We start from the raw sequence: 12,139 nt of genomic DNA on the forward strand, positions 1-12,139 counted from the left end.
GAGGCCCGGCTTCCCTGCCTGCCAGCCACAGCTTGATCAAATTGCGCTGGCTAGTTGTTCCCGCTCACCGCTGCGCCCCAGGGAGTTGCGGAGGAGGCAGCCTACGCGGGAGTCGGTCGCTCCTCCGGGCCACCGTCAGGCTCTGGGATCTGGGTTAGGCCAGCCTAGGGAGTCCGCGAGCAGCGTCCCTCCGGCCAGGCACCTTTCACCAATCCCGTCCGAGAGGGAAACGTGCGGCTGCAGTTGCCACCGCGCCCTGCTCTTACAGGACTGCCCACGCCCAGAAAAACCTCCGCTGGAGTCAAACTGCGGTAGGGAATCAGTTCCTCGCTCACCTCACCACCAGTCAGCCTTCCTCTCTGGCCGTGGCGTTTCCGACTCCGTTCGCAGATTCCCGTTCCCAAGCCTCTGCGTGTCTCTCCTTACTGAGCCGCTATGGAGGTAGCCGGGCGCCTGGCGGCGGGAAATCTAAACCGCGGTTTCCGATGGCGTGGGGACTCCGTTCGGAGACTCCCGTTCCCAGAGCTCAGCGGTCGCGTCTCTCCTTGCTGAGCCGCTGTGGAGGTAGCCGGCCGCCGGGCGGCGGGAAATCCAAACCGCGGTTTCTAATGGCGCGGAGTCGAGCCTCCACACCGAGATTTTTCTGTTCCTATTTTAGCGCCAGGACTGTATTCCAAGTTGGATTCTCTCAGCCCAGTTTGTTCCTGAGTCAGCAGAGCATATCTCTACTGGTTCATATCTCCTTAGTCCGCATCATTCCTGGCCTCTGAGCCGAGCCTTTAGAGAGCGTTCAGAAGTTGCTGTTGTCTGTCCGCCATGTTCTCCAACTCCCCTATCATTACATTATTTATCAAATTCTGCCTTAATGACTAGTGTAATCTCAGATTAATCATAAACATTTCCTGAGACTTGCTATGGACATTAACACAAAAACTAACAGGATTAACAAAGAGTTTAAAACATCATTTGATAATAACACATACATATCCCTGTTTATAGCAGCATGATTCACAATGGCTAAATCTTGGAAGCAAGCTATTTTTCCATCAATAGGTGAATAGATAAAGAAAATCTGGTATTCATATACAATAGAGTACTATTCTACCATAAAGAAGGATAAGTGAGTCATTTGTAAGAAAATTGATGCGCCTTGCGATCATAATGCTAAATGAAATGAATCAGATACTATATTAGTGTTTACAAGAGTTTGCAGGGCTAGGGCAGAGCTTCTCAAAAGACTGCACGTGCTCTGAATCAGATTCAGTGCAAGATACAGAAATTTACAAGATTGACCTACAGTGGCCCCCCACAGAGTCAAATGTAGAAGTTCCATCTTCGTGCTGGAGATCCAAAGAACCCAGCCAAAGTCCTGGATCCCACGGCAGTGTCCTATAGGAGTCCACAACAGGAGGCCAAAGGATCGACTAAGGCGTCTGTACAGGGAGGTCAGAGTGTTGCTGTTAGGAGCTAGAGGCCCCAGCGGCAGGTGGAAAGGCCCATGCTGGAAGCTAAATAATCAGCACTGAAAGCCAGGAGAGGACACCCAAGGTGAAGAGCAGAGTTCCTCCTAGGAAGATCAACTGAGATCATTCACTCCCCTTCTCCTTTTATACCATTCCTACAGCTAGCCTCCTTAAAGTGTAGCCTCTTCCACACCCAGAACCATGCTGACTCAATTCAGTTGGGCATCCCCCATTCAAGCTGATAATACTTCAGTTAACCACCACAGATGCGCAAGCTTAAATATCATATGGTTTCTCTTGTATAAGAAATCCAAAATATAAATTAAGAGCAAAAGAAAAGGTAAATAATAGGAAATAGTGAGGTAGATCAATGGGAGCGGAGGGGAGGGAATAAAGAATTGGGATGAATAGGGGCTGGGGAATTTAGCCCTGGAATCAGTGTATTGGCAGAGCTGGTTTCTTCTGAAGTCTCTCTCTAAGGTTGTTAATGGCCATCTTCTTACTGTGTCCTCACATGGCCTCTCCTCTACCCAACCCTAGTGCCTCTTTCTTTTATTACAAGGACACTAGTCACTTTGGACAGAAGCCTCATCTTTATGGCCTCTTTCTAGTTTAATTACCTCTTTAAAAGTCACTATCTCCAAATGGACTGGGATTAGGGTGTCAACACAGGATTTTCATTCTAATGGGATACACAGATTAGTAAACAAGTAGAAATACTAAAAAAAAATAAAATAAAATGTCAAATATTATAGGGCTCACGGAGAATGACCAACTAAGAAAGAAGTTACTGGATTAGTCTGAGAGATGGAGGGAAGTTCTGTCTGAGAAGGGGAGACCAAGTGACAGCATGACTGTTGTCATGTTGATAACTGCTGAGGAATCTTTGCCGAAATTTGCATCTACTTTATAAGTCCCATAGAAGTGTACAGCCTCTCTCAGGCCCTGGAACCACCTTCTCTGCGGCTTTGTGAGTCTGAGGGATTGGTAGAGTGATCTTGAATCTCTTTTAAGGTATCATTTGGGCCCTAAATATTTAAACTTGTTGTTTAGGACGTGGTTGTGGAATTGTATCACCTCTGGGCTTTTTCGCCACCATTCAAACTCTAAATTTAGTGAAAAACAGGAATGACCTTGAGGGATTTTAGGTTTCCTAACTTTTAGGTCTTCTGATTTCACTTGCATCTTTCATAGATGTTGAAAAGACTGTTCACCTATCCACTTTAAAAAGGGAGCTCAAGCAGTCTGGACAGAGTAGGGATTATATATGCTACCACTTCAACTTTAATATGGTAATATCTTTTCTGCTTTAATGTATTTTAATATGCAGGCCGTAACAGAGGACTTTCTGAGAAAATATGAGCTTTGTTTTTCCACAAATGCTTTAAAATAAATTTAGCTATCATGATTGCTATAAACTATAATAAATTGTCCTAGCTGTGATTATTAGAAGTACTTTATAACTGGTGAGCATGGTGACAACAGTTTTATCTCCACTGGTTCTCCTGGAGTCTCTCTTACCAGTAGATGTCTTCAAGAAGATCCCATTGTTTTTTAAATTACTAATCTCTTCTCTGTATGACCTGCCACAGAAGCATTCCTTTTATTTTGACACAGGCAAATAGAAATGACAAATGCATCAGTTTAGAACATAACCTCCTGTGCTTTTTATATAAAGTACACAAAAGTTCTCTTGAACTTTGCAGTGGTGATTTAAGCTATTATATGCTGTCAACATAATGTGTCTAACAGTAAAATAATTGTAGGCATACAAACTTCTCCCAAGGTTACCTTCAAATGAAATGCTATGAAACGTCACGATATTGCTTTCATTTTCTTGCACTGAATAAACTAAATGTATTTCAGGTTTTTTACCTTTCGGGCCCCAGATTTTACCTCCTTTTCATGCATCATATTTCTTTTTTCAATGCTAAGGGTCAAACCCAGGGTCTCCTGCATGCTGAACAAGCATTGTACCTTTGAGCTACACTCCTTGCCCAAGATTTTGTCTTATTTAAAAAATATACATTGGACTCAGATTGTAGCTCACTAGTAGAGGGCTTCTTAGCACAAAGCTCTGAGTTCAATCTCTAGCACTACAAAAGGCAAATATATATTTTTTTCTCATGACATCCTTGAAATAATATTTCGGTTTCACAAAGCTCCTACCATAGTAAGTAAATGTTTCATCTTAACAAGTGGCTCCACCTGCCACTGGCTAAATTCTAAAGCTCCCAGAAATAAATTTTCTTTCCCTAAACTGGTGCAGTGTATTATTGTACTTAGCATCCATCTACCATGTGTTACCTTGCATTATCACCCAAATTCTATTTTAAATCTGTCACAACAAGGAGCTTGTTTTAAACATCCCCTTATCATTGACCACAGTGCTTGTTAGAAGATGTGCAATGAATATATTTCATGAATTAAAGAATAAAGTGATTTTGAAAAGTGCCTACATGTTCTTACATGTTAAAGTAAACATAGAAGAAGTGCAAGACATGGTCCCTGAGTCAGCAGTTATTCCATAAATATTCCTATTGGTAGAGTTTATTATTTCACCTGAAAACCATTGACCACACCACCATCACCATAAGCACCACTAGTGAGTCATGATTCAGAGCAGATGTGTGTATACTTTAGCACTGGCCCCGAGGAGAGGTTTGAATGTAAAGTCATGGGAACAAAGATGAACCACACTGCACACACACATACTCCATCTTCAAGTCCATTTTCTAAAGCAGGTCAGTGACATCTACGTTGTGCTGATGTCAGAGCCCCACAGTCATTGTCTGTGGTTATCTTTATTTGACACATTTTATACTCAGTAGCAAAGGATTGTTAGTGCACCATATGTGTTTACTTCTGAGATGAGGATTACTACCCCCTTCAACAGAGAAGGAGAAGAGAGAAGCCTAAAGAGTAAGAAAATTCCAATGAATTATAAGGCCAGTGAAGTGACAGAGCCAGATGTGAAACTATGTGTCCTTGGTTGTTCCCATGACCCACTGTTATCCACTGTACTAAAATCTAAATGTTTGGAATCATATCTGTAAAGCTAGGAAATGGTTCCAAGAGATGCAGTGGGGAAAGCATAACCCTGATATGCATAATACATGTTTTATAAATTCTGGAACATAATCATATTACTTTTCATTAATATTCCTCTAAAACTTGAATACGGAGGTATCTGTAATTCTAGAATACAGATCAGAACCCTTTTGTTACTATCCTGAGTATAGTCAGTGCTGATTTTAAGGTACTAGCAATTCTGTGGAGAGAAAAATAAAATGATACCCTCAGTTTAAGGGCAATGTCATAGATGACAATTTACTATATGTAAAGCAAAATTTTAGGTAATTACACTTAGGCTATCCATGATTCACCCAGTGTTAGTGGATTCTTCTGTTTGTGTGATGACCTATTGTAGAGTGAATATCTAAATGAAGATGTTGATGTTAGAGTTATTGAATATGAAGATAATCGGCCCCTCTTAGATATGTTTCTGCAGAAGCCAATGGGTCTACTATCCCTACTTGATGAAGAAAGTAGATTTCCCAAGGCCAGTGACCAGACTCTTATAGGTGAGTGTTAAATCTAGAATGATTTTATAGTTCTAGGGATGCAGTCATATAATTCTAAGTGATCTTTTAAATTGTGTTAAGTGATCTAGAAGAAAATTGCTGTCACAAAGCCTGTATGTCTAACTTTTAAGAAGGGACTTTGGATCTAATACCTGGACCAATGTATGTTTATGACAATATGAAACATTTAAAAAATGAAAAATGTATAAAAATAAAATGACTAGAACTGCTGGTACCCTAGTCTGTTTGGCAACCTTTATATGCTAATCAAAATTCCACAGACTTTTGTCATTAAAAATGTACACCTTAAACCTTTAAAATTATAACCTGTCAGGACTTTCAGCATAACAAGGTTAGATATTAGGTTACTTCTTATTTTATGTTAGAACCTCAACTATAGAATGAATCTCAGGTTAAGAATTACCTTAGAAATTATCCAACTCAAAATTAGAATTTGATGGGCAGAGCAGAAAGGCAGATCTAGAATTTGAAAAGAAAAAGCTATCAGGCAAGATACAAATTAATGGGTTATACTTGAGCCATTTAATAGCGGCAAACAGCCTAAAATTCCTTAGTAACTTCTGAAGTTCAGCACATTAATAAATGTTCATGGTAATAATCCTATGTCATCAAAGAAGGATTTAATGTATTCATTTTTTCTGTTTGAGAAGGCAGAGATTTGCATAGTATATTAACATTACCATCCAAAATAGTTTAAATGGAAAAGTCTAGTTAAAGAAAGAGAAAAACTTGAGTTTTCAGGCATCTGAGAAAGTCACTTTCTAATGTGGAATACCATATTCCCTGTGATGAGATATACTCATTATTTTTAACAAATACTTATAGAAAAATTAGCATCACTTTAACTTGTGATAAGCTGATCCTGTTTTTTACCATTAAGTCTGTGGCGTTGCTTCCTTCTGACCCACTGACTAACTTATTCTCTCCTCTAATTGCACAATTCTAGATGGAAAAAAAATAACCTAGGGTTGTAGGGAAAATAATATTTGACATATCAAAATGTCCTCTCTAGGACATATAATCACAAGTCTTCTGAATGTCTGAAAACTATTGCAGAAAATTTAACTCCATTTTATGACTTTTTTGTTTCTGATATAATCAGTAACAACCTATAGCTCTTCAAATGGAAAGATGGCCAAACCACCAAAATTTGGGGCTCACAATGGGCATCAGACTCAGCCTCACAAACTTCTCTGCTGTTCAGTCTCAAAGTAGTTCCTTTCTTTAGGACCAGTGATTCTCAAAAGCCAGTTTTCAAGCCAGGAGCATCTGTGACACCTAGGAACATGTTAGAAATGTGAATTGTTGGCTCCCTTTCCAGACCTATTTAGTCACAAACTGAGGGTGGGGACCAGCAGCCCGTGTGTTAACAAAGGTTCAGAGTGACTACAGTGCTTTCTAACATTTGACAAGTGCCCTAAACCATCATACAATGGTAAAAATTGATGCTCACAGTGCCTGTCTGGCAGGTATAAGGTCCTGAGTTGATTCCCAGTATCAAAAAAAAAAAAAAAAAAAAAATTCCCCTCGCTCACTATATTTTCTCAGGATCTTTTACACACATGATATTGAAATTTAATTTTTAAAGGAATTTCTGGAAGATTTAGATTTTTTTATTTAAGAGAAAAAATAGAAAAGAAAAACAAAAATCAAATGATAAACAACAAGGGGAATCTTAATTTTTGACATTTTTTTCCTACAGAAAAATTTGAAGATAATCTAAAATCACAGTACTTCTGGAGACCCAAAAGAATGGAACTTTGTTTTGGAATTTACCATTATGCAGGAAAAGTAAGACCTCTAAAGAATTTTAACTTAGTTTTTTGAGTTTTGGAGGATTTTCTTGGTTTTGTTTGTTTGTTTGTTTGTTTGTGGTTGTTTTGTACCAGGGATTAAACTCATAAACTTGTGCTTGCAGGCAGGTGCTGTGTCACTGTACTATATCCTTGGCCTTTAGTTTTATTTCTAACTTTATGTCAAATAATGAGGATTGACATGGAAATTAAGGAGCAGACAGTTATAATGAAATGGTCCCCACCTGGCACTGATTCTGCTGCCCAGAACCCTGTGGTCTATCCCAGCCTTCGTCAGCCATTCACTCTGGAGACTACCAGCACTGCAGGGCACATACCTGTGGTCTTTTGGAAAGCTAAAAAAAACCCAAATCCTTATTTGATAAAAAAAATATTAAGAAATTGGAAGAAAAAAGGAAAAAAAGAGCCAAGCCTAGAGTTTATCTTTGTGATCTTAAGAGATGGCTGTGGGTAATTAGCTGGCAATGGTTACCTAATTTTTGTAATGTAGCAATAGCAGAGGACCTTTTCTATAAGCTGTGATTTTCAGATTTTAGATGCTTCTCTCTCTCTCCCTCTGCTGCAGCCCTTGCCTCTCTTCCCTCAATAAGAGAAGGACAGAGAGCAGGGCTAACCCAGGCAGGTGGACTGGCTGATGAGCTTGTAAGAAATGTTCATACATCAATAGAGATACATTCACACACTGAAGCAGCCGCAGATCTGTTTCCTACACCCAGGGGACACTCCTTCCCTTCATCTGTGGAGAATAATGGACCAGTCCCTCAAAGTGATATCATAAATGCTGGAGGATTTCAAATCAATGTTGAGAAAATACACAGATCAAAGAATGTAAAAAATGAAAAATGTATAAAAATAAAATGACTAGAACTGATGGTACCCTAGTCTGTTTGGCAACCTTTATATGCTAATCAAAATTCCACAGACTTTTGTCATTAAAAATGTACACCTTAAACCTTTAAAATTGTAACCTGTCAGGACTTTCAGCATAAAATCGCCCATGACATTTTATCTAGTATTTTTAAACAGCTGTTTTAGTCTAGTGAGGCTGCATGACAAGAATGTCATAAGCAGGGCAGCTTAAACAACAGAAATTATTTTTTTAACAGTCTGAGCCTGAAGTTCAAGTTCAAAGTGACACCTGGTTGCAGCCTCCTTTGTGGCTTACAGACAGCTGCTGTCTCACTGTCCTCATGTGGCCTTTTTTTCTGTATGCTTCCAGAGTATTTGATATCAATTTGGAGGAACACAGTTCAGTACACATAACAACCACCCTTTTGGGTTCAGAAGTCTATGGAATACTCTCATCTTTACTATGTTTTGAAATTATTTAGAAGTGCCAAGAAAACAAATACTGACAGTGTGTTTAGACACCACTACTACTAAGATAAAAATCAATCATAGCCAATTCAGTATAGATGAATAGTTATTTTAGAATCAGGAATGCCTTGGTAGCCCCACATGCTTTTCATCCCTTCAAATATAGAAAAGAAACATACCAACTTCCAATGTAACACGAAGAATCAGACCACAGTTCAACCCAAATAAAATCAGTGAGACACAAGTCATTTCTTATAGGACATGCTACATATGGAGAAATTCACTTTTCCAACCAAATTGTAAGAAATTACCTTTGTACTCTTTCTATCTCTATTGCCTAGCATAGAATAAGCACTCAGTAAATATCTATTGATGATGATGATTCTGATTATGGTCATGGCAATGGCATCCTATATCAATAGGTCCTCTATAATGCAAGTGGGTTTTTGGCTAAAAATAGAGACACTCTTCCAACTGATATTGTGCTGCTTTTGAGATCATCAGAGAACAGTGTGATTCGACAACTAGTCAGCCTTCCTCTGACCAAAACAGGTAAGATGATTTCCATTAACTGGGAAGGTTCCTCAAAGCCCAATCAAGTAGTTTCCGTCTCTTTTATTTGTATGAACAAAATCCCCAGTTTTTCATGTTAGTTTGTTTTCAACTCACTAAATATTTATCTATTAATATTTTCTGCCCCAGGTCATCTGAGGAAAATATATAAATTAATAAGACAAAGCTACTTTTTATTAAAGTATTTGAGGCATTTATCAGGATGGTGTTCTAGCAACTCCCTGGAAAAGTCACTCCAAAGAGTTCAAAGTCACCTGCTATGTTCCAAAGTGGGCAACCTTCAGGTAGTTCCTGAGGTTCTGCAAGCATAGTGAGCTCTTTAATTGATCAACAATTCAACCAGATATGTGGTTCATGCTTGTAATCCCAGCATTTGGGAAGCTGATGCAGTAAGATCATGAGTTCAGAGCTAGCCTTGGCTATGAAGGGAGTTACAGGCCAAAAAATCACACATCTTTATCCAGTTGTTGGAGAAATGATGATTTGGATTGGTTTTCTTTACTAAAAATTATTCTCTGTACTTTTTAATAATTTTATTGAGTTATAACTGAAATATTTAACTTATGAAAATTCCACTATTATAGACAGACAAGTTAAACAGAAGATAATACCCCAGACAGAGTCAGAATGACCAGGCCTCAGTCAGATAAGCAAGAGCCTGAGGTCAAGAGTTAACAAGAACCAGGTAGACAAATCCAGGAACGTAAGCAAAGTAATAAGCAAGATGATGGATGATCACTATGACAAGTCCTGCTCCTGCCTCTCACTTTGTATTTTAATAAACCACTTATGTGGGATAGAGACTGAGAGGCTCTATCTATAAACCACTTATGTGGGATAGAGGCTGTAGACATATGCTGTCTATGTGCCTTGACCCCCTCCCCAGGCCCATTTCTTGTTGAAGTATGCTTGGTTCTGTCCTGTAGTTTGACTTTACTTTGACCCAGAGTAGTCTGAGCTCTGGTAATTTTTTAATAAAATCTCCCACAACCGTCCTATAGCAACCCACTTTCAGGTTCTCTCCTAACTACTGCAAGCTATTTCTCTTGTAAACATCCTTCTTGTCTACCTCCTTTGTCCTCAATTTAATTTGTGAGACATAGACCCAGATCTTGCTGTTAAATCACAAAGATTAGTAATGAATATATTTATTATAACAAATGATGTTTCCTAATGAACTTTGTAATCCTTCCCCCCACCACCACTCCTGTCTATCACTTTCCAAACATTTTAGCACCATTTGTTGGGAAAAGAATCCCCCACTGAATTCCTTTGACAGCATTCAAATGACTGGACTTCTCTGTGTCATCTATACTTAAGTTTATGGTAGTACCACACTTCTTGATGAGTATAGCTTGCAAAAGCTTGAAATGGACAATTTTAAGTTACCTTGCTGTCTTTAACATTCTAAAATAAAACGTAACTGTTGCATTATGGCTTCACATGTGAACTTTATCTCAACCATTATGAAGGTAATGTACCATACTTCCTTGCTTTATCACAGTTTTGTTCATCAGATCAACTATAAAAGCAAAGTAGATATATTTTCTGAACTTAAGACCTATGCTAATTTTAGTTTCTATCCTACACAAATACATTTTTAAAAGACTTTTCACTTATTTTGTTAAGTAATTTGATAACTAATATATATATTATTAAAGTGAAGTTATTACCCTTTTCTAAATTACCCTTACTAAATTTCCTCTGGTATTTTCATTTTCAGACATTTTCATTTTCAGACAAACTTTACATTTAAATTATCTGACTAAAATTAAGTATTTAGTATAGTATTGATTATTTGATTAATATTAAGTATGTAGCCTAGTTAATGTGTTCCTATAACTTTGTATATTTATTATGCTTCTAAGAAATCCCATAAGACTGTCATAACTTTTTTCAATTGAATCTTTTTCTAAAACTTTCTTTGATAATAATAAAACAAAGTCAGTGGATGAAAATCTCTGAAAATTGTATGTGCCTCTGTCCACCCTGCTGTAGTCAGTTAAATTTCACATACGAAAGGCACAGTTTCAGCCCATTATGGAAGCCATCATGCATACCCATCAGCTCTTTTCCCAAAATAATGAAAGAAGGAGAAAGAAAGCAAATCAGAGGCACCACCAGCCACATCTCAGACAAGATTCCTTCCTGCCCCGTCACCTAAGAGCCAGCCTTTTGCAACTGTGCAAAAAAATGAGACTGCATGAAAAACATTTGGCCTCTGGCTACCGTCTAAAACAAGGAGTAAGAAGAGAAATAATCTTTCTTAAATGATACTGGATTTTGAAGATATTTTGAGCATTACTGGTGGGATGATACACTCTTGGATTGTGTATTGGTTTGGTTTAGTGTGTGTGATGCTTATGTTACTCACCTTCTTGTTGCTTGGACAGAATAGTTAATATACATAATTTAAAGAAGAAAAGGTTTACTTTGGCTCACCATTTCAGAGGTTTCAGTCCCTGGTCAGATCTTGCTTCAAGGCAAAATCATCATGGCAAAAGAGTCTACCAGAGGAAGACTGCTAACTTGGCTGCCAGGAAGAGAGAGATGAGGAAGAGCCAAGAGAAAGAGGCCAGATGTAGCCCGCCCCGCCCCCTTCCCGCCAACACACACAGAAATCTCTCAAGTCAGTCATGTTGACAGTCAGGATTAACTGTCACAGTAAAAAGATGAAAGAGAAAATGACCCACTGTGTTTCAGACAGATTATCACTTTCATCAGAATTCGGTATGGTAGCATGATTATCTCCAATTTATAGATTCAAAGCACATCAGACATTACATAAATGATCTAATGCAACACAGCTTTTAAGTATTGCAATTTGGAGCCAAACCCAAGTCTTTCTTGTTTCTATGTCCTTAACTTTAGAGTTTTATGTAGCCTCTAGCATGAAGCACATGTCTGAATGTTAGACTCAACATGTCCATTCCTTTCAGTCACACTTGATTTGCTTATAAGCGCCTCATGTGAAGTAATGTTTCATATACTTTAGAAGGCCTATCATAAAGACTGACTTGAGTTTTAGAAAAATCTTGATTTCCATTTAACATTCACAAAATAAACATATTATTCTCTTCATAATAATCGTATCATATTGTCTCACAATTGAAAAAACTACAACTCGTACCTCTACCCCTTCTCTTTTGCAAACTGGAAGATTTGGTGGTTTTGTTTTTGCTTGAGAGGGGGGTCTGAATTTATAGTTTGTTGTAAATTGTCACATAGCTTTATTTTATCCTTGTCTCCATAAATAGTTATCTAAGCATCCGAGTCTCAATATTATGAGTTTAATGGTGCTCATTTTTTTTTTACAGTGCTTATTTTAAATAAATGGGATAAAAATCATTTATCCATTAAGGATTCT

At 38.2% G+C, this 12,139-nt stretch overlaps 1 protein-coding gene across 14 annotated transcripts in view; it reads left to right on the forward strand.

Moving 5' to 3' along the window:
• The window catches only part of Myo3a (myosin IIIA), a 180,717-nt gene that overhangs the window by 130,537 nt on the left and 38,041 nt on the right, over positions 1-12,139 (forward strand). For 12 of the 14 annotated variants that reach the window (XR_010043797.1, XM_063238033.1, XM_063238034.1 and 9 more), the window contains 3 exons: positions 4,894-5,047; positions 6,771-6,859; positions 8,622-8,751. Coding sequence is in view for 12 of the 14 variants with exons in the window: in XM_063238033.1 (XP_063094103.1) it covers positions 4,894-5,047; positions 6,771-6,859; positions 8,622-8,751 (373 nt within the window). In the remaining 2 variants the exon portion in view is untranslated. Of the gene's footprint in view, positions 5,048-6,770; positions 6,860-8,621; positions 8,752-12,139 lie in introns of those variants that run through there. The other 2 variants (XR_010043798.1, XM_063238038.1) reach the window with 2 other exon arrangements.

The sequence above is a fragment of the Cavia porcellus genome, unplaced genomic scaffold, assembly GCF_034190915.1.
Source record: "Cavia porcellus strain 051 isolate PalLab524CR breed Dunkin Hartley unplaced genomic scaffold, mCavPor4.1 scaffold_27, whole genome shotgun sequence".
Taxonomy (NCBI): Eukaryota; Metazoa; Chordata; class Mammalia; order Rodentia; family Caviidae; genus Cavia; species Cavia porcellus.